We start from the raw sequence: 23,649 nt of genomic DNA on the forward strand, positions 1-23,649 counted from the left end.
TAGCATCTCCAAAACGAAAGTAATGTCAGTGGGAAAGAAATATAAACAGATTGAGTGCCAAATAGGAGGAACAAAGTTAGAACAGGTGGACGGTTTCAAGTACTTACGATGCATATTTTCACAGGATGGCAACATAGTGAAAGAACTGGAAGCGAGGTGTAGCAAAGCTAATGCAGTGAGTGCTCAGCTACAATCTACTCTCTTCTGCAAGAAGGAAGTCAGTACCAAGACTAAGTTATCTGTGCACCGTCCAATCTTTCGACCAACTTTGTTGTATGGGAGCGAAAGCTGGGTGGATTCAGGTTACATTATCAACATGGTTGAGGTTACGGATATGAAAGTAGCTAGGACGATTGCAGGTACTAGTAGATGGGAACAATGGCAGGAGGGTATCCACAATGAGGAAATCAAAGAAAAACTGGGAATGATCTCTATAGATGTAGCAGTCAGGGCGAACAGGCTTAGATGGTGGGGTCATGTTACACACATGGGAGAAGCAAGGTTACCCAAGAGACTCATGGGTTCAGCAGTAGAGGGTAGGAGGAGTCGGGGCAGACCAAGGAGAAGGTACCTGGATTCGGTTAAGAATGATTTTGAAATAATAGGTTTAACATCAGAAGAGGCACCAATGTTAACACTGAATAGGGGATCACGGAGGAATTTTATAAGGGGGCTGTGCTCCAGACTGAACGCTGAAAGGCATAATCAGTCTTAAATTATGATATGATATATGATATGATGATGATGATGATGATGATCAAAGAAGGGAAGCTTGTTTTGTGTTAGGTTGGTGCATAAGTTTGCAGCATTTTTGTTTTGCATGTTGTATTCCAGTTGCTAGGGGTTTGTTTCTCAATTGTAATTTGTTATTTGTATTTCACTGTCGCTATTTGAGTTTACATATTGTCATTTTGTGATAGTGAGTGGAGCTGTAGACGCTAGAAAATGGAGTGCCAAGTGAAGAAATCTGAACATTTCTAACATATTCTTCTGTTTGGGTTTACTAGAGGGGTGACAGCAGCAGATGCAGTCAGAAACATTTGCACCATGTATAGGGATAATGCCAATGGACAGAGCATGGCAAGAAATGATTTTCTCATTTTAAGGAGGATAATTTTGATGTTGGTGACTCTCCAAATTCAGGAAAACCTTCAGAGTTTGAAAAAATCATTTAAACACATTAATCCAAAATGATCCATATACACTCCTGGAAATGGAAAAAAGAACACATTGACACCGGTGTGTCAGACCCACCCGCTGTACAAGCAATGATCACACGCACTGCACAGCGGACACACCAGGAACCGCGGTGTTGGCCATCGAATGGCGCTAGCTGCGCAGCATTTGTGCACCGCTGCCGTCAGTGTCAGCCAGTTTGCCGTGGCATACGGAGCTCCATCGCAGTCTTTAACACTGGTAGTATGCCGCGACAGCGTGGACGTGAACCGTATGTGCAGTTGACGGACTTTGAGCGAGGGCGTATAGTGGGCATGCGGGAGGCCGGGTGGATGTACCGCCGAATTGCTCAACACGTGGGGCGTGAGGTCTCCACAGTACATCGATGTTGTCGCCAGTAGTCGGCGGAAGGTGCACGTGCCCGTCAACCTGGGACCGGACCGCAGCGACGCACGGATGCACGCCAAGACCGTAGGATCCTACGCAGTGCCGTAGGGGACCGCACCGCCACTTCCCAGCAAATTAGGGACACTGTTGCTCCTGGGGTATTGGCGAGAACCATTCGCAACTGTCTCCATGAGGCTGGGCTATGGTCCCGCACACCGTTAGGCCGTCTTCCGCTCACGCCCCAACATCGTGCAGCCCGCCTCCAGTGGTGTCGCGACAGGTGTGAATGGAGGGACGAATGGAGACGTGTCCTCTTCAGTGATGAGAGTCGCTTCTGCCTTGGTGCCAATGATGGTCGTATGCGTGTTTGGCGCCGTGCAGGTGAGCGCCACAATAAGGACTGCATACGACCGAGGCACACAGGGCCAACTCCCGGCATCATGGTGTGGGGAGCGATCTCCTACAATGGCCGTACACCTCTGGTGATCGTCGAGGGGACACTGAATAGTGCACGGTACATCCAAACCGTCATCGAACCCATCGTTCTACCATTCCTAGACCGGCAAGGGAACTTGCTGTTCCAACAGGACAATGCACGTCGGCATGTATCCTGTGCCACCCAACGTGCTCTAGAAGGTGTAAGTCAACTACCCTGGCCAGCAAGATCTCCGGATTTGTCCCCCATTGAGCATGTTTGGGACTGGATGAAGCGTCGTCTCACGCGGTCTGCACGTCCAGCACGAACGCTGGTCCAACTGAGGCGCCAGGTGGAAATGGCATGGCAAGCTGTTCCACAGGACTACATCCAGCATCTCTACGATCGTCTCCATGGGAGAATAGCAGCCTGCATTGCTGCGAAAGGTGGATATACACTGTACTAGTGCCAACATTGTGCATGCTCTGTTGCCTGTGTCTATGTGCCTGTGGCTCTGTCAGTGTGATCATGTGATGTATCTGACCCCAGGAATGTGTCAATAAAGTATCCCCTTCCTGGGACAATGAATTCACGGTGTTCTTATTTCAATTTCCAGGAGTGTAGTTGTGCTCAAAAACTGGCAAATGTGATGAACAAAACCGTTCCACCATCGTGACATTTGCATTCAATGGGGAAGGTTCAAAAATCAGGTGTATGGGTACCATATGCACTAAGCCAAAATCAGAAAATCAACAGGTTGCTATATGTGCATCTCTTCCTGCTTGTCATCATTTGGCTCATGAACATCATCAACCATTCCAATCCTGTATCATTACTGTGATGAGAGATGGTGTCTTAATGCTGATATAAGGAAAAGAGAGGAATGGTTGAACCCCCAAAGGAGCAACTTTCTGTACAAAGACCTGTGGGCATCTACAAAAGATAATGTTATGCATCTGGTGAAATGAAATGGCTAGGGTGTAGTGTACTGCGAATTGCTTCCCCAACATGTAACCATCATTGCTGATGTTTATTGTCAGCAGCGGAGACATCTTGCAGACGAAGTCATAGAACAATGACAGGAAGACTGCATGAAGTGATGCTACACCATAATAACCGCCGCCCACATTCTGCGAGACTGACAAAAAACACTATATAAGAGTTGGTGAAGTCATTCCTCACCCACCTTATTCACTTTATTTTGTGCTCTCTGATTTTCACCTTTTCTGCTTTCTGTCATACATTCTTCAAGGAACTTCATTTATGGATGAAAATGCACTTCAAACGTGGCTCAATGAGTTCCTTGCCTCAAAACCACGTAATTTCTACATTTGCAGAATCTAAAAGTTACCGCACCACAGGCAGAGTGTTGTAAATAGTGAAGAAGAATATATTATTGATGATTAAAGTCTCTGTTAATATGTATCTGTTTCCCCCCTCCCCAGGTGGCTCATAGTTCTTTAGTGAGTTCGTGCATGGTGCACATGGGGGCCTGAGCTATTGCAGTGAATGCTTCCTGCCCTGTGGGGGCCCGAGCTATTGCAGTGAATGCTTCCTGCCTTGGATGCATTTCCTTCACCATGCCCTCCCTCTCTCTCTTAGCTCCTTCCCCATTGCCCCCTCCTTTCCCTCTCTCAGCATTCTGATTTATGTTGACCTGGCTATCCACCTGGTTTCCTGTATTTATTGCAATTTTGTTCATTTTGCCTGTTGTTTCATCCTTGTTTGGTGTTTAGGTCCTCACTTGACGTTTGACCCCCACTTCAAAATTTCCTGATTTTAGTGTGAACAATTGGGGAAGAACTCCCTCCCTAGCATATATGATGTCGATTCCTCTCCCTCCTTCCTTCTACTCTCCCTTCCACTGTACTAGGTCACCAGCATGTGTAGCCCAGTCTATGTGGTGGGGCTGTTTTGTACCCACGTGGCTGAGCCCCCTGACAACACAGGGATCACTGAGCTGTTACCTCCCCACGTACGCCAAGGAGTGGTTGCTTATCTTCTTGGAGCATCGGAATTCCCAGCAACAGCTGACATGCCAGATGACCCTTACTGTGGCTGGGTGGTGCCCATGGGGAAAGCCCCTGGTCGGAATGGGTGGTATCAGGGCAGATGCTTGGTGCATGAAGAGTATCAAGCTGCAAAAATCTGGCCATTCATTTCCTCCTCCTACCTCTTCCTTACTCCAACCCTGTTCCCCTTCCCACCTGCCCCTCCCCAAGACCTCCCATCCAGGAGACACTCCCCCTCCCCGGCTGAAGAAGTGCTCCCCTGACCGCTGCCATCAGCACGTTCCACTGTTCGCGAACAGTGGCCAGCTCCTCCTGCGTCTGGACACAGCAGTCACACATCCTATCCCTCCCAAGAAATTAACAATTTACTGTAGAGTATTAAGTAATCAACTTTTAAGTAGATTGCTAATTCATTAAAAGGTGACTGATAGCTGTCTAAACTGTGATTACTGGACACTTCTTGTTGGAAATAATGAAAATAAGCACTGACTGTCTCTGGACTGTATTCAAAACAAACGCGAAATCTGTGGAACACTATTACTAGTACTCGAAAATTAAAGCTTCCTAAAAGCAAAAACACACGGAAAAAGAAGTGACAAGTAAGAAAAACACAGTTAATACTTAAATTTATGTAGCTTGCTGCACAGGAGATGTGAAGCACAAGGCAGTTACGATGACACTCACTGTGCCAAGGCTCGTTACCTTATTGAGCGGAGTATAAAGAAATGCTGGGGGGATTGTTTCCTCCCTGGGGACATATGCCTCTTCATCGCAGGTTTGGTCCAAGCTCTGTAGCCTTCTGGGCTGCCAGCAACAGTCAAATGTCCTGGGTTTTAACCTCCAAGGTGCTGTGGACACTGGTGCACTGGTCCATTGGTCCTTGCAGAACACCTCGTGACACACTTTGCAGTGCCATTGTCATCCTCTTCCTACCCGACTACCCTTCTCCACTGCAAATGCAGAGTTGAACAGAGCTCTCTTTTGTTTCATCCCACACCATGCTGAGTGCTATAATGAACCCTTCACTGAATGGGAATTGCTGCCTGCTCTTAGCTCTTCATGAGACACGACCCCGAACTCTGATTCCATTCACAACCAGATGATTTAACACTTTTATGTTCCCCAGACGTAACATCTCCTCAGGGTCTTCAACCGCATTGGGGGAGAATGAGATCCCTCAGGGCTCTGTGCTAAATCTCACACTCACCCTCATTGCCATCAATGGACTTATCCTCTGTTGGGCCTCTGGTTACCCTGTCATTCTACGTCGATGATTTTTGCATCTGGTGCAGCTCCCACTTGGTATCCTCTGCCGAGTGCCAACTCGGAGGCATCATCCGTCAGGCCTCTGCGTGTGCCACCTCCCATGGCTTCCAGGTTTCTCCCTCCAAAACGCAGGTTATGCGTTTTTGTTGTTGATCCACAGTACACCCTGACCCAGCACATTATTTAGGCGACCAGCTCCTCGATGTTGTAGCGCAGTCCTGTTTCTTGGGCTTTATTTTTTATAACACGCTGACATGCTGCCCCACATTCGCCACCTAAAGATTACATGTGTGCAGAAGCTTAATGCTCTTCCCCTCTTGGTCCACACATCTTTGGCTGCAGACCCTTTCACTCTTCTCCATATTTACTGTGCTATGGTCTTGTCCAGACTATATTATGATATCATGTTTATGGCTCAGCAACTGCTTGACCCTGTTCACCATTGTGGGGTGCATCTGGCTATTGGTGCCTTTTGCACTAGTCTTGTTGATAGTCTCCTCACAGAAATGGGGATTCCCCCTCTACACATAGATGGAGCCAACTCCTGGTTTCTTACGCAGTCGCCATTTGCCAGTTCCCTGACCATCCCATGTACCCTGTGCTATCTGCCAATGAGGGATGTCTCCCTCCGGATACCCGCCCAAGGGTGGTATTACCGGTTGGCATGCATCTCACTTCCCCCTGTTGGGATCTCCGTCTCCACTCACTGGAATGCACTCTGTGTCTTCCTTCCCATAAACTGCTCCCCCCTCCCCGCCCCACTTGGATGGTACCTAGACCACTGATTAGGACCAATCTGTTCCAGGGTCCTAAAATCTCTGTTGCTCCTATGGTTTTCCAACGTCTTGTATGTGCCATCGTTGCGGAGTTCCAGGGTGCCACCATCTTTTACACTGATGGTTCTAAGACAGTCGATAAGGTGGGATACACTTTCACTTCTCTTGCTGGCTTAGAACATAGTTTATTGCCGGTATCCGGTAGTGTGTTCACAGCGGAGCTTCTAGCCATTCAGAGCCCTCCTTTTTGTTTCTCACGCCTCCCACCAGGGTGTTTTAATTTGTTCACACTGAATGTTAGCAGCCTGCAGGCTATAGACCGATGCTATTCTTATCACCCTTTGTTCTCTGCTATCCATGACCTTCTCTCTGCCCTTGGCCGTGCCGCTTGTTCCGTTTACTGTCTCTGGGTCCCAAGTCATGTGGGCATCCCAGGAAATGAACTGGTTGATCGTTTGACTAGAGAAGTAGATACTTAACACCCCACCCCCACCCCTGTTTCCTCTCATGATCTCAACTGAGGATATGCAAATCTCTCATTTCCCAAAAATGGAATGACATCAATGTGGTTGTGGAGCCAGACTGATGGTATAAAACATATTGATTTAATGTCCCGTTCATTCGGCCCTTCATGCTAAGTATCGTCTTCCCAAGTCCTTAAATTTAATATTAACAGATGATTCACAGACAATTGAACTGGTCCTCAGTTTCCTCCATGAAAGTGGTTTTTATTTCCAGGTATAAGGTTGTACTTTAGTCTTGGAGGAGCAGGGGCATGTTGGTTGTGGTTGGGCCTTCTCTCGCAGTCTTCTCAGTCTGTTACCACATGACTGCTTCCAGTTTTTGGATTTGGTCCATCCTTTTTATGCCTGTTACTGTGTGTGTTTAATATTTATTATTTTATAATTTGACTCCCTTGTCTTGTTCCATCCACTTATAGTGGACTGTCTTTCTTCTGGGACTAACTTCAGAAACGTGGAACTAATGACCTCACCATTTGGACTCGTAACCTGTCTCCAGTCAATCAATCAATCAATGTGTATCTGTTGTGTTTATTAAACTTACAGAAAATGCTACGAATTTATGCACCAACCTAATATTATCAATGAATTGTGGAGAGGCTGTAACAGATATGGTAAGAAAGTTGGGGGTGACAATAATTAAAACAAAGACATTTTTCTTTGAGGCAAGATGTTTTCATGAAATTTCAGTCACCAACTTTCTCTTCTGAATGCAAAATGTTTGGATGATTCCCACCTATGTAGGGAGAAATGACTATCATTATAAAATAGGAGAAGGCAGAGCTCACACAGAAAGATTTAGGTTTTTGTCTCTCCCATGTGCTATTGGAGACTGAAATAGTCAAGAAATAGTGTGAAAGCGGTTCTATGAACCATCTGTGAAGTACTTAAGTGTGAACTGCGAAGTAGTGATGTAGATGTTGTCATGTACTGATGTAGATGTTGTCATGTACTGATGTATGCTTTTCAACCTATGCTCTGTTAACCTTACATGTATTATGTCAACAAAATGATTGTACTCTCATTTCTGTGTCTGTTTAAGTAATTGCATGTAGTTTTTATAAGGCCTTATGTAATTGAAGAATAATGATTAAGACGCCTAAAATCTTGAACTACAGTATTCTAATACAAAACTATGTACAGTGCACTAACTGGGCAGCACACATTCAGAGCACTGAATGAAGGTACTTGATTACAGTGTTGCCAAACTGTCTTTTTTGACATCAATTTTCTGCCAAAAATATGCATGGGCTGAAATTTTGTCAGAAATTTTTGTGCTGTTCATATGCAAGGAGTCACACAATAGCATCAGAGTGAGCAAATTTTTGTTCAATTTGTATACAGCAGTTCCAGCTGCATAAAATGCTATTATTTTTGTTAAGCTTAAAGAATGGTTTATATTAATCAGTACAAATAGCACAAAATTTATAACACCATGCTACCAATTAATTGTATTAAGTCTGTCCATGTCTCATTTATTCAAATACTGAGTTTCAGTATTGTTCCTCTGAGCTATATCGTGTTTACATTTGACTTTTGTAATTTTTATGATTTTTCATAATTTGTGTGTGTGTTGTAGTTTTGTAGGACTGTATATCTTAATTTAATTGCTACTGCACTGCTTAAATTTCTGTTTGTTTACCGTATTTACTCAAATCTAAGCCTCACTTTTTTTCTGGTTTTTGTAATCCAAAAAACCGCCTGCGGCTTAGAATCGAGTGCAAAGTAAGCGGAAGTTCTGAAAAATGTTGGTAGGTGCTGCCACAACTAACTTCTGCTGTTGAATATATGTAGCGCTACACAGGCATGCTTTGCAGGCAGAAAGATAAATACTGGTGCCAAAACCACTGCATCAGTATAAATAAATTAAAAGAAAAGGTAGAAGAATGAAAACATTATGCCATGTATTCTTTAGTGTTTGCTGCTATCTCATTTAAATCCTGTCTGCCTAATAAACTATGAAACTAGAGTGAGACAACAGCAAACGCAGAACAATATACATATCATGTCATGTTTATATTCGTATTATTCTTATGATGAATAGTGATACAGTCAGAAATAAAGCACGGCAACTGACTAGATTTTTAAATCTAAGATGACTCTAATTTCTGTGCAGAATGTAATGTGCTAAAGAGCCGTTTGCAAATTTTCAAACCGAGAAAAAGTTTAGCTAACCTCTCGTTCAGAACATCTTCTATCATATGCAGTCTATTATTTGGTTCTTGTTGATCATGATCAAAGAAAGCAGCAGTGTAAGTAACAACAAATAGCAGTCTCTTGCCATTGTTTCGCTAATGAGACAATTCCCCCCCCCCCCCCTCTCTCTCTCTCTCTCTCTCTCTCTCTCTCTCTCTCTCTCTCTCTCTCTCTCTCTCTCTCTCTCTCTCTCTCTCTATTTCTCTCTCTCTCTGTGAGCCGTAAACACTCACTATCAGAATGCGACAAAGAATGCATGACACAGTACAATAATGCATTTTCAGCTTAGAAAGACGTAAACACCTATAACAAAGAGAACGGCACTTATCAGATCAAAGCAAAATAAGCAATCGATTCAAACCAGACGAAGCATGTGAAAAAGGAAGGGTACACATATAAATAGGGACAGAGCGCCTGACACATAGCAATGGCTTCTTGGTAAAGCTTAACTGTTAAGCTTATGACTCGAACCAAACTACTGTAGCTTTATCTTCATCCATTCGACCTCAATTGTGTTTCATGTTACAACGGACCAACTTCATTTCGATTTGGAATGTCGGTCTAAAACTTTTCTCTCACCTTGAATTTTGAGTCTCAAATTTCAGGAGCGGCTTAGATTCGGGAATTTCTTTCTTTCTTTTTTCCTTTTTTTTTTATTTTCCTCTTTTTTTCCTTTTTCTTTTCCTCCTCCTCCTTGATTTCGAGTTTCATTTTTCAGGTGCGACTTTGATTCAAGTGAGGATTAGACTCGAGTAAATATAATAGTAACACCACAGTGTAAAAAAAGTCAAAGTTGTAATATACTCTCAGCTAAAAAATAATGTTGTACAGAAACCGCTACAAACTATAATACTAGTGACTTCTTTACTATTCTGTTCTTAAATAACCAGTTGTCCATCATATAGAATTTGACTCCTGGTTTGCTTGTGGCAGTTTTATCCAGCATCATTGTGGTGACTATATAACTAGAATTTTGCATGCATTTCTTTGTTTTTTACCCAATTCTTGATGTATGTGTAATTTTTTTTTTACTTGTGGACACCTGTAAATATTCTCCAGGAATATTTATTTGAAAATGTGTCTTATTTGGTGGCTGTTGCTTTTAATTGTAACTACTGCAGAATATTCATCACAGAAATGGAATGAAGAAGAGTGTTTATTTTAACTAGAGAAAAGCTGCAAGTAATTGACGAATTTTCTGAAGGTGTTTTTGCACATTGGTTTTTATTTATAAGTGATGGAAGAGTTTTTAGTGAAATCAAGATAATGATATTTTCGTAGTGCCTGAATTCTTCTAATTTAATCAAAATTAAGAGCTTGTTTGTTAATAAAACAACTGTGAAACCTATGTCCAGATGATCAATGCTCTAAGTCAGATATGATTCCTCAGTAAGAAAATATAGGCAGTTTGTCAAAAAACAAGCAAACAAATGTAGATAAATGACAGAGGTGATCACATAACTTATTATTGTTTTCATGAACAGTTTATACTAATTGACAGTTGAAATAACATATTTTATATGTTAAAGTATTCAGCTGTAATAAAATATTTGTTCTAAATTGTTTATGTATTTTGTTTCTGTTTTCTTAATAGGGAACATACTAAACCCATCAGATATATTTACATGTGTAAAATATATAGCTGAGCATCAGGCTCCAGCTTCTTCATATCCTGTTGGGATTCTCACAACAGAAAACAGAGATGTTTGGGCCAAAGCAAGAAAACATCTGGAAGCTATAGGGAATGCAGATGTCTTAAAATTAATAGATTCCAGTATTTTTAATTTGGTGTTGGATGATGTTAGTGTTGCTGATGACAAAAAATACATGATGCAGTGTCTTCTACATGGTGATGGTAGGAACAGGTGAGAATTATTTATATAGCTGTTAGACATCTATATTTCCATTATATGTGACACTTCAGACCAATATTTTTTTTATCTAAAGAAAAGAAACCCCAAAATGAATCTACAGACACATCTTATTACCAAATTGTAACAGTCTAATAAACAAAAAAAGACACGCAAAAGCATAACTCTTAGGACTTAGTTCTCTCTCCATTCTGAAAATGAGGAAAGATGCTACGTAATTGGTTATTTGAGGATTAGGCAATGTAGTCATCCTGGACCTTGTGTAAAGAGAAAACGGGATAGGGACACAAATGAACCTGGCGATGCAGTGCCCAAGGCATTGGACACTGATTCACTGATTCGGAATGGTCAGTGTTCAGTTTCCCACCAACCATCCAGATGTTGGTTTTACAGGGTTTTCCTACATTTATTAATGCAGCTAACATAACATTCCCTTTCAAAAGGACACATCAGATTTCTTGCCCTATCAGAGGCTGGGCACCCTGTGCAAGCACCGACATCAAATGCAAACTCTGCAGCAAATTCTGTCAGCTTTTTATGTCAGTATGATCTCCAACCAGATATCCATGAGAATGAATGGCCACCACCAAACCATTGCCAAGAACAAAGTTGACCAGCCAGTGGCACAACATAGAGCTGAACATAACAAGCTCCATCTCAACGCATGCTTTACAACCCAGGCCATCTGGATTCTTCCCTCCACCACCTGCTTCTCCGAACTACACAGATGGGAATTGTCCTTACAAGACTTCCTATACACCCCTAATCGTCCTGACCTCAATCTCCAGTAGCTCTTTGTCACCACACACTCCAAATAATGGTTTTCCCTTCCTGCATCCTGTGACCCCCTCACAAATTCATGTCCCAAAATCACCTTTAGCATGCACCATTCCCCATGGGCTCTGACAACTGTGCGTTACATGCTGAGCCCATGCTCCTGTCACTGCTTCTTCCATCATTACTTGCTGGCAGACTGGCTGCCTCCCACTGGACTTTTAGCCACTCATTCCTCAACACCTCTCTCCCTATACCCATCCCACCAGATGCGACACCCATCCCAGCCTAGCTCACCTGGAACATTTCATGCAATTGGCACCATGTAAATATGTGTGCTTGTCAATGTCTCAAGGCTTCTGCCTTTCACTGAGTGCTATCCTTATCCCAAAAGTATTCCTTCGTTGAAAAAGAGGAAACATACCACACAACTTGAGTTTCACCAGCTATGTTAATGATTGTAATTTTTGTATTAGATGCTAAAGTTTGGAGTTTAGTGACAATAACTTAGCCTTTTGTCCTTCCAAGTTGGAAATTTGATAGCCAAAATATTAATGGAGTTGTTGGCAGTGAGTTTCTCACTATTCATGTTTCTCAGTAAATGGAAGAATGGCCATGAACATGGATGGAGAGGTAGTCATTCCTGCTATATTTGCTAACACTGCCTGTAATATAGCTGTAGTTGGCTCCTGATAAGCCTGTGCTGTTTGCATTAGTAGTTGTAGTTCCTTCGGAGTTGAAAAACCCATGTTGTAGCCTAATTCCAAAATTGTTTGAAGTCTGATTTGTATGCATCACAGATCCCAAGTCATCCCAACTTTTGTAAAAGGGTGATCTAATCGCAGAGACGAACATAAATATACAGCATATTACCAAGCAACAATCCTAGGTATCTTATGCTCGTATTCCCAAGGGAAGCCCAGTCCAAGCTGTATCAGAGTCCACCAGAATAGCACCGTAGCCAGTGCAATAACATTTTTCTCGTCTCTTATCACACAGAGAAGAGTGTTGGACCAGCTCTATGTGCGCTAGTATGTAGGTATTTTCAAAATGTATTCACTGAATTGCAAATTCACTTAGCACCAGCTGTATTGGGTAAATCTATATACTACTCATTGGTGACGTGTGAAAATTTGTGGCAGATCATGCCTCAAACCCAGATTTACCGCTTATTGTGTGGGCTCACCTTACCACTTATACTATCCAAACACCCTCCCCAGACTGACCCAACCTTCCAGTGACATGCTGTCTATATCCTTATGTCATAGACTAATCTGTTTATGCCTTAGTGTTCACAACTTCACTTGTATTCCTGCACCAGGAAGAATAAAACTATGAGGAAGCAAGGCTATTGTTGTTATTGTCATTTTATGCCCTGCCTGAGGCTTGTAATACATATTTTACGTGACGATCCTACAGCCATTGAAATATATTTAGTGAATTATCCAGTACAGCTGATGCTAAAATAATCTACAGTTCAGTGAATATATTTTGAAAAATATATTTATGGGTATGGGATTGTCAAGTAAAATATGTATTACAAACTTCAGGCAGGGCATACGATGATAATGAAAACAATATCCTCAATTCATAATAGTTTAATTCATCCTGGTGTGGGAATACAAGTAAAGTTACAAGTACTAAGAGATGAACAGATTAGACTGTGACATAAGGACGTAGACAGTGTGACATGTGGAAGTTTGGTCAGTCTAGGGAGCGTGCTTGTCTAGCCGAAGTGGTAAGGCGACCTCTCGCGATAAGTGGGAAATCTGGGTTTGAGTCCTAGTGTGGCACAAGTTTTCATGTCCCCAATGGTCAGTATAGCTTTACCCAGTACAGTTGATTCTGAAAGAATTCACAAATCAGCGAATATATTTTGATGGCTGGTTGGATCATTGAGTAAAATGTGTGTTTTATGTTGGAGTCTGGCATGATCCCATCCAAGCACAGGATTGAGGATCAGTGCCATCTGAGTAATTGGGCCACAGCAGTTGATACTAATGCTTCACCAGCTACTCGATGTCCATGGTACTGTCTGGTGGCACCAGGACAAGAGTTACATCTTTTTGTTAGTGCTACTATCCACAGCTGAATGTTTGCTTTTACTAAAATATTTTGGGCTGTTCTTACTAACTTTACGCTTTGAACTAATCATGTGAGTAAGGATAAATGTATTGATTACTGATCACTGAATAAAAATTCTATTTTTCTTGTTTGATATCTGTAAAATGTGTTGATCCGCCAAATTGTTTGATTTATTTCAGATGGTTTGACAAATCATTCTCCCTTCTTTTTTCCAAAGATGGAGTAGCAGCAATAAACTTTGAACACTCTTGGGGAGACGGTGTTGCAGTGCTTCGTTACTTAACCGATGTATTCAAGGACAGTAGTACAAAACCGAGGATTCATCCTGATACTACAGTGTCCAACTGTGAACCAGAGAAAATGGTGAAAATGTTAGGTACATATTGTATTTTCTGGTGTCCAGTGTTCAGGAAAATTGCAGAATTTTTGCATTTTGCCTAAAAACCATGGAAAAGACATGATACCCAGTTTGCTTTGAGGAAGAGACATTTGCTTGTCTTCAGCTTGGTTCAATGCAGTGCTGTGCTCACCATTCATCATTGACTCAGAGTTGTGTGACCAGCCGCTACTGGTGCCTTGTTATCCCCCACCCTTCCCCTTACTCAGTACAACTAACTGATGAGCAGCCCAGCCCGGCCTGTCTGCAGATGGCCAAGCCATGCCAGCTTAGTTGTGCTGATATTTGTTGTTGTGGCTTGCATGTCTCTGGCTGCATCCTGGCTATGCTTCCCTGGGTTATTGTTGTCCTGTGGTTTTGTAGCTTCGTGACATGGTGTGACCAGAAATGAGCAGTGAAGGATATTACATTAACAGCTATACAGAAGTAAGTACTGCTTTGTTTACTAACATGGTGTGATGACAAAGATGTCATTTTACGGGAGTTCACGGCCTATTTGAATCCATTTAGTTTGAACCAGGTACACCGGGGCATGATGATTTTGTACCCATTTCATTGTTTGTTTATATGTACCAAAAAATTACTGTTGTAGCATGCCAGCAGCTATCAATCTAACTGTTCTTGTGTATGACTAAGATTGATTATAGAATTTTAGAGGCAGTCCTAAAATAGTGTCATTAGAGCACAAAAAGCACTGCAATAGCTCTAGCTGAAGGAGATAAAATTTGAAAGGGCAAACTGTTCAGGTATCCACAAACTGCCCTAAAGTGTGTATGGCATTCCAAAGGGGACTGAAAAACATGCTTAAATTCGAGGGTAAACAAGAGGATCCCATACTTTTGGACTGGACTTTTAGGTTGTGTGGCATATGTACAGTGCATGGTACCTTTAAGACAATTAGTATTAGCAGTGGTTGGAACCTTGTTCAGTTTCTAAGAGCTTTATATGATCTGTTCAAAAATATTCCCTCCCACTGACTGATTTCAGCAATATTACAGGCATGTTTGTTACCCTGCAGAAGTTTTGTACCATTTGGTAGCAGCAGTCAGAGCTCAGAAAATATTAACATTGGGTCTGTGAAGGAAGTTAAAGGGTAAAGCACAAACAGGAGGTGGTAAACGCAAAACCTAAGGTCACTATTTGAATTCCTAAGAGTCAAAGCTACCAAGTGGTGCATGAGGGACAAGATGCTGAGAGCTCATCTTGCCTTTCTTGAGACTGTGGCTGCTCAAGTTGAGCTGTTTCTGACTAACTTTGTGAGGTGCCCCCTTAACTGTTTTCCTCTATACTCCCCTCCATTCTGTGGTCAGAGAATTAGTGAGAAAATTTGTCAAACCACAAGTTTTATAGAAGTTAGCTATCTTCGATATAGATCTGAGTGCAACATAACTCTGTAGCGATCTCAGAAAGTGAACACTGGGTATGCCACCAAAGAAAGCACTTGGTCAATGTGACATATCGGAGAAAGATAACTTGGCGTTATGAAGTGAGTGCCTTTTGTTTATGAATATTATGGTATACCAAATTTTGGATAAATCAACTGTGATGTATTCTTTTATCTAGGGCACCATATAATTAGATCCAGAATGTTGATCTTGCAAGGAAACGGACAGGCATAGCATCAACACGTCTTACTGCCTTAAATCACTGTGGTGATCACGAAGCTGTGGATTCCAACATCTTTTAGAAATCATATCAGTAGAGGAATCTGTTATAACCTTTAATCACCAATAATTGCGTGGATATTCAAACACTGTCACTTAGAAACATTAGCTGGTTACATGACAACAACTCAGTATCTCTTATTCGACTGCCATGCCGTGACACGCAGCCGGCGCCGTTCGTAGCTAGGTGGTGCTCCCGCACTCAGCTGAGTTGCGGAGTGCCTCTATCGCCGTTTGCGCGTACTGTTGTGGCGGCACTGTTAAATGTCGTGGCACTGTCACAACAGAATCCTCAAATCATTTAGTGGGCATCGTGATTTCATTCATCAATCCTGGATTGTGGCATTGAGGACTAGAATGGATGTGAAAGTTTGAAGAGATTCATCGTGATTGCTTGCATTATCTTCCATGGCAATGCCAGTTCTGACCTCTCCTCCATTCCTGTCAAAAATTTGACTGAAGCCTGTCTCATAGCCCTTTGTACCTTTTCATGATGTGGCCAAGGACGCATGGGGTGTTGTATCTGTACCCATCGAAAGCAATTAATACACGGCTTTCAAGGTGCACACGGTGGATATGATGGAACAGTAGGAGGGAAAATGACACCTGAGAAGTCCTCAAAAAACGGAGAAAAAGCGGGAAGAGATTAAAGAAAAGCTGAGAGATCTACAAAGTACCATACCAGATTCAGATTGAAGTAGTACTTCTGTTACTAAAAAACTCAACTTGTGACTTTAGTTACTGTTCATGTATGTGTTCTCACCAAAACAGTCTGTTACTGTTGCTTTCAAAACTATTTTGTTCAAATTGTATTTGAATTTTATTGTTAGGTCTCTTTGTGTAAAACAATTTTTTGCTGAAGTAGCAGTGGTTTTTATGCTAGTGTGCCCTCGTAAAAGGCAATTGTTCCTAATGGAAATATATTAATAATGTTTTACTTCTTGTGCAGTCTAGTCTCATTCTGGTTTTCCTGTAATTTTTTGTTCATATTACTTCAAACACTTAATTCTGCTGCCAAATTCTGGTATGTTTATTTCTTGGTTAAGATAAACCATGTTCATTTTAAGTGGGATTTTTCCTTTTAACTCGGAGTAGAGACTCCACTATGTTCCTATACATTGACACTGTTTGTTACTTTTGTCATAGAATCCATCAAAACTAGGTACGAACTAAGTACAGTTCAACCTCGGAAACATACAAAAATTGGCAATTTTATAACTAACAGTATTAGTATGAGGCACTGGAATGATGCACTGCTAATGTTGATATGCCACAAAAATCTGTTACATGGGCAAACACTTTTTTTCTTGTAACAAATGATGAAAATGACTGAAAAATAAATATTGCTTAAAGTTAAGTGTCAAACAGAAATGAGATATAGACACTGTATAGAAGACATGTCACAGTTCCAACTAAATGGATAAAAGAATTCCAAACAGAAAACTTACTTATGTATTTAAATCATTTCTGAAATATAGAAATGAGTCCCATTTTCATGGAGAAGAAATAATATCAGTACAGAATGTGATTATCCTGATTGGCAATACAGCACATACACTTATGTGTGATGCTGTTAAAAATGCTGCTTAGGGGCTGTATAATAAATGTACATAAACAAATCCTGCGGCACAACCACAAGCACCTACATAGCACCCCTTATTTATGCCAAACTTTTTATGAACCATCTAAAGGAAAGCCTCCCAGACCCATTTTCTGCTTCAAGCTCATCAATGATACATTCATGATCTGGTCTCAGGGTCAAACACTCTGTCCTCGTTCCTCCACAACCTCGTAACACCTTCTCTCCCATCCATTTCAACTGGTCCTCCTCAAGCCAACGTGCCACATTCCTGAACATCGACTGCCACCTCTCTGATGGCTCCATCAACACCTCTGTCCATATTAAATGTGATAACCACAACAGTACCTGCATTTTGTCAGCTGTCATCCCTTCCACACCAAAAAATTGCTCCCATAGAGACTAGCCACTCATAGACAGTGGATGTGCTGTGATGAGAACTTCCTTGCGCAGTATGCTGAAAGTCTCACGAGGTTCTTCACATATAGGCACTACCTCACAAGCCTAGTCCTCAAACACATTTCTCATGCCATATCCTCACATACTCGTAATCCTTGCACCACAAACCTGAATCAGCTACCGAGGAGCATCCCCTCTTCACCCAGCATCACCGTGGACCAGAAGAGCTGCAACATATCCTTCACCAGGGCCTTGATTATCTGTCGTGATCGTGCTCAAAGTGGTATTCCATTGCCCACCAGGCCTACACAACATCCTAGTCCATCCATACACTACTCCCACTCCTGACCCCATGTCACAGGGCTAATATCCCTGTGGAAGACCCAAAAGCAAAACCTGTCCGATCTACCCACCCAGCACATCCTACTCCAGCCCTGTTACACACTTATCCTATCCCATCAGTGTCAAGTCCACTGTGTAAGCAGCCATGTCATAGATCAGCTCTGCTGTAAACACTGTACAGGTTTTTGTGTTGGTATGACAACCAATCAGCTGTCCACCAGAATGAATGGCCACCTCAAGAATGACCAAGAAGAAAGTTGACTACCCAGTAGCATAACATGCAACTGAGCACAACATGCTTTGATTTCGATGGCTGCTTCACTATCTGGATCCTTCCTGCCATCACCAGCTTCTCTGAACTATGCAGTTGGAAGTTGTCTTTGCAACACATCCTTCACTCCGGTAATCCTCCTAGCCTCGATCTTCAAGAACTCGCTGTCCCCACACCAGCCACCCAACAGTTTTCACTTCCTCTGTCCTGTCACCCCCTCCCAGTCCATGTTACGTACATCATGGGCTGCACCCCACCGGTTCTGGCACCCAAGCATCACATATCTAGTTTGTGCACCTGTCAGCCCTCCATTGTGCAGTCCTAATACAAAGGGACAGTGGTGGTGGAGGGGGTGTGAGCAAGTTTTCTTTCTCCCATGTATGTGTGTCTGTCGACGACTCCATGCTTGTGCTGTTTAGTGAGTGGTCTCCTTTACTCCTAAATTATTTACATTTTACCAGAACTTTACGCTATATTTTCACTAAAGATCATGATAAACATATCGGAGCTCATTTCATATCATGCAGATAGTTTGTAGTACTCTGCTCCTGCTCCGGCCATCTTGCAGTCTTATGTACAGGCCAAGTGACCAGTTCTCAGTTTCCAGCAGCATATCACTTTCTCTCCCACTTTTTGGAACCCATGTCACATTCACAGTGCATCATCAATATTTATGTCAAAATGCTATTCACTTAACTCAGAAATTAATGAAACAAGATTGAGCACAGTGCTCCTCCATTAGGAAAAATGTGTATTAGAACATAGTATAGAACAGAGAGGAAAACTTGCTCACATGTTGGCGGACTGAATCTAGATACTTACTACCTGTACCCAGTTCAACACAGTATGTTTTTTATGTTGTAATACTTACAAGGATTATTTGATAAGTATACATGTTTAATAATTATTTATATTGTCACGTACAAGGTGGTTTATTCAGCACTTGCTCATACAAGAGTGCGAAGTGAACTACCTCCGGCCAGAACACATACATTATATATTCAACTACAGAACATTCCAGTACAATGATTCTTGACATCTGTGGATATTTCTAGACTGTAGCCAAACCAAATATAGAAATTAATTCTTCTGTGACCCTGCTCCCTCCTTAAGAAAACAGCGTCTCAGTGTTACATCGTCCTAGTCTGGAAATGAGTCATCGGTCCTGCATACTCAAGACTCCCGATGACTGATGCTCGCACTGACGGTGATATTCTTAGCAATTCTTTCGCTGCTACACTCTTAGTCACTTTTCCGCTTGTTGCCTGTCGCTGGAGCTTCAAATTTACCCTGGGTTGCAGGATGTTTCTAGGGTTTCATTCGAAGGATGTGGACTGTATATCTGATCTTTCGTCTTGTGTTGGGGTCGAAATCTTCAACTTCATAAGTAAAGTCAAACAACTGTCTTACAACCTTATAAGGTCCAAAGTAGTGCCTGAGGAACTTCTCAGAGAGACCAACCTTCTGAACAGGAGTGAAGATCCAGGCGAGGTCACCAGGCTGGTAGACAACAGGGCAGTGGCTTGCGTCATACCTTCAGCGATTGTTTTCTTGAGCCTGTAGTGTGCGGAGTCGAGCTAACTGACAGGCTTCCTCAGCTCTGGTTAATAGCTGGCCGATGTAGTCATCGTCCACGTCATCATGATGTAACGGAAACACAGTGTCCATCATCGTAGTTGCCTCACACCCTTGCACCAGGAAAAATGGCATAAATCTTGTGGTGTCTTGTTTAGCCGTGTTGTAGGCAAACGACACAAAAGGTAGCACCTCATCCCAGTTGCTCTGTTCAACATTGGCGAACATTGATAGCACGTTGACCTAGGTCTTATTAAGGTGTTCAGTAAGCCTGTTACTTTGCGGATGGTAGGCAGTCGTCATGTGATGAGTAATGTTACACCGACAGTTTATCTGTGTCACAAGATTAAATTGAGAAATTTTCCCTTGATCCGTAATTAACGACCTTGGGGCACCGTGTTCTAATACAATGTCTTCCATGATGAATTTGGTTACCTCGGATGCTTCGGCTGTTTTCACGGCTTTTGTAATAGAATAGTGTGTCAGATAATCAGTGCAAACAATAATCCATCTATTGCCACTAGCAGACGTTGGCAATCCCAACATGCTGGAAAGGCGTTTTGGCTGGTGGAATTGGTATGAGTCGGCCAGGTGGTTTTTGGGGAACTGCCTTTCTCCTCTGGCACTCTTCACAGTGCGACACATAGTGACAGACACTCCTAAATAAACCTGGCCAGAAAATCACTTGCACATTCTATTGTATGTTTTAATAAGTCCTAAATGTCCGGCTTCAGGTGTGTCATGGAATTTCTGGATAACAACTAAGCTCATGTGTTTAAGAATAACTGGTAGCCACCTCTTTCCAAACAGATCGGAGTTTTTCTTGCAAAGTAATCCATTAATTACCTTAAATTCTCGTTTCACATCCTTTGACCGATTTAAGGCAAGCATAATTTGAGATATCTTGGCGTCCTGCTCAGCAGAGAGATCCTGGAGTGCAGTGAGACAGTCACTGTCTTCATCGAAGTGTTGATGGTCTTGCACAGGGTTTGCTGAGAGACAGTCAACATCTTGGTGTTTTCTTCCGCTTTTGCACACTATGGTAATGTAATACTCTTGAAGACGTAGTGCCCATCTGGCAAGTCATCATGTTGGATCCTTAAGACCTGTCAGCCAACAAAGTGAATAATGGTCTGTAACAACTGTGAATGGCCTTCCATAGAGATATTGTTGAAATTTGCACATGGCCCAGATCACAGCAAGACAATCTATTTCTATATTTGAGTAGTTTCTCTCGGCTTTTGTAAGTGTCCTAGAAGCATAGGCTCTAACCTTCTCTTTTCCAATCGAAATTTGCACCATTCCCATTGGCATCTGTGTGTAGGTCAGTCTGCCTTGTTGGAAACACTTAAGAACGGCCCTCAGTGTTTTTATATGTTCATCATATGTCTCTGAGAACACTATAATGTCATCTAAATAACAAAGACACATCATCCACTTCAGATGACGTAGAAGATTATCGATCATAAGTTCAAAAGTTGCTGGTGCATTACACAAACCAAACGTCATTACTTTAAACTCATACAGGCCCTCAGGGGTGACGAATGCAGTTTTCTCACGATCAGCCTAATCTACTTCAAATTGCCAGTATCCCAAGTACATGTCCATAGTTGAGAAAAACTTTGCCCCATTCAGACAATCTAGTGTATCATCAATTCGTGGAAAGGGGTAAACGTCCTTTTTAGTTATCTTATTAAGCTTCCTGTAATCAACACAAAAGCGCCAACTGCCATCCGTCTTCCTGACGAGATCCACTCGTGATGACAGTGGGCTTTGCGAAGGCTGAATGATGTCGTTCTTCATCATTTTCTCTACCTCTTCGCGTATTATTTCTCGTTCCGTTGTTGACACCCGGTATGCTCTCTGGCTTATCGGTTGATGGTCTTCAGTGCTCTTCCGGTGCTTCACCGACGATTTGTCTAATTTGCCCTTCACCTGTGGATTGAAGCATTTAGAGAACTCTTAAAGAATGTCAAGTAGCTTCTTCTGTTGTTCCTTAGTGAGATCTGGTGATAGTCGAGCTAGAAGATCTTGTCTTGTAGTGGTAGTGCTAATTTCGCCCACAGACTCGGCATGGGAGGTTTCTAGGATGCTCAGCTGTTCTTCAATTAACAGCTCAGCGTTTGCTATGCACGTGAGTCTTGGAAGGATCTGCATTTCTCGGCGACAGTTAACTATCCGCAATTCACCGAATCCGTTCTTAAACAAGACAACAGAGGCTGGGATGCCCAAGTTATTCTTCAGTGGTATGCTTCTCTTACATTCCATTAAAAGATCCACGAGTTGATGTATGGCATGACATGTGACAATTACCTTTGTAATGCTGACTGCAGGAATGATCACTTCATCCATCACACTAAGTCTCCACACACTCGGATGCCCATCTTCCTGTCCACAGTATCTCATCTCGTCTAGCATGATCTTTGAGCGATCACAATCTATAAATGCCTGAGAAGCTTTCAAAAAGTCCCATCCGAGAATGACGTCATGACTATACTCTTGTAAGACGATGAATTCTAAGGGCTGTGTATGGCCACTTATACCCACACGAATGGTACATCTTCCTATAGGTTTTACATATTTCCCATTAGCCACCTTCAGCAGAGATGTTTTGTTGTTGACGAATATGGTTTTCTGCAACTGGCAAATGACTGAATATGATGCTCTAGAGACTATGAGAGCTTGGGCTGGTGAGCCATCCGTGTGGATATCGACGTAGTTTCCTATCATTTTAGTAGTGACCAACAGCGGAGGATTTTTCTCTTCTGCGGCCTCGCCTCCAAGGAAGGTCGCACCCTTTAGTTTTCCAGGCTGCAACGGCTAGGTGATTGGCCGGAGCTTGATCGGCGTGTTGGGGAGTGTCCTCTCCAGCGGCTAGCTTGCGACGATGGTGACCTATGTCATCTTGCACCCACATCTTCTTGTTCATCTTTGTTGTCCCAGAGTTGACGTCGGCTAAGATTGGTCTGCTTTCTTCTGGTGCAGGCGTCATCAAATATCCGCCGCCTTTCTTGACAATAGCACACCACATGGCCCGGTCGTCCGCAGTGGAAACATACTGGTTGGTTATCCTGGGTCCTCTAGATGTCAGTCTTCCTTGGTGCCCAAACTGCCCTTATGATCTCATGAAGCGTCTCGGTTTTTTGCTCACCGTGCAATCCAAGTGCCTTCTGAACTTGCTCTTTCACTATGTGACAAAGAACACTTGTGAAATCAGTTGCTTCCTCCATCACAGACATTGATACGAAATTTGGAATCATTCAAACTTCCTGCATGTAATTCTTTTTTTGATGCATTGTCTCAATGTACTGGCACCATTTTATGAAGTCATCTGCTATCAAAAACTCCTTCAGGATTAGGGCTTCGTACATGTCCTCAGCAACAACCTTCATGAGATGTGCAACCTTATCTTCCTCCTCCATTCTAGGATCCACTATTTTACAAAGCTCAAAGACGTCTTGAATGTAGGATGCTGTAGTTTCTCCTGGACGCTGTGCCCTGCACTTTAATATATCTTCAGCCTTGCACTTCTGTCGTTGTGTGTCGCAGAAATACTTGCGCAGTTTTGCCTGGAATACTTCTCAGCTTGTGAACTTCTCCTCGTTGTTCTCATACCATTGCTTGGCAGTGTCCTCCAAGTAGAAAAATACATTAGCCAAACACATGGTGTCATCCAATTTGTTAAATTTAGCTATACACTCATATACCTTCAGCCACTTGTTTGGGTCTTGGCCATCGTCACCAGAGAACCTGGAAGGGTGTCTCATGTGGTGGCACACAGTTGCTGTCATCGTAACGCCCTTTTCTTCTTCTGCCTCCTGATGGGAGCCACTGTGTCGTCGATAATGTGCGCTATTACAAGTTCCAGTACCAAGTGTATCCACCAGAATTACGTCTCGTAGAAGAAGGTGTAATTCGATGAATGACGAACACTAATTTCAGT

General features: G+C 42.5%; 1 protein-coding gene across 4 annotated transcripts in view; it reads left to right on the forward strand.

The window, feature by feature from the left end:
• The window catches only part of LOC126298014 (carnitine O-palmitoyltransferase 2, mitochondrial), a 156,186-nt gene that overhangs the window by 63,870 nt on the left and 68,667 nt on the right, over positions 1–23,649 (forward strand). For all 4 annotated transcript variants that reach the window (XM_049989336.1, XM_049989334.1, XM_049989337.1 and 1 more), the window contains exons 7-8: positions 10,344–10,614; positions 13,659–13,855. In XM_049989336.1, coding sequence (XP_049845293.1) covers positions 10,344–10,614; positions 13,659–13,855 — 468 coding nt within the window. The remainder of the gene's footprint in view (positions 1–10,343; positions 10,615–13,658; positions 13,856–23,649) is intronic.

Source organism: Schistocerca gregaria, chromosome X, assembly GCF_023897955.1.
Source record: "Schistocerca gregaria isolate iqSchGreg1 chromosome X, iqSchGreg1.2, whole genome shotgun sequence".
Classification (NCBI taxonomy): Eukaryota; Metazoa; Arthropoda; class Insecta; order Orthoptera; family Acrididae; genus Schistocerca; species Schistocerca gregaria.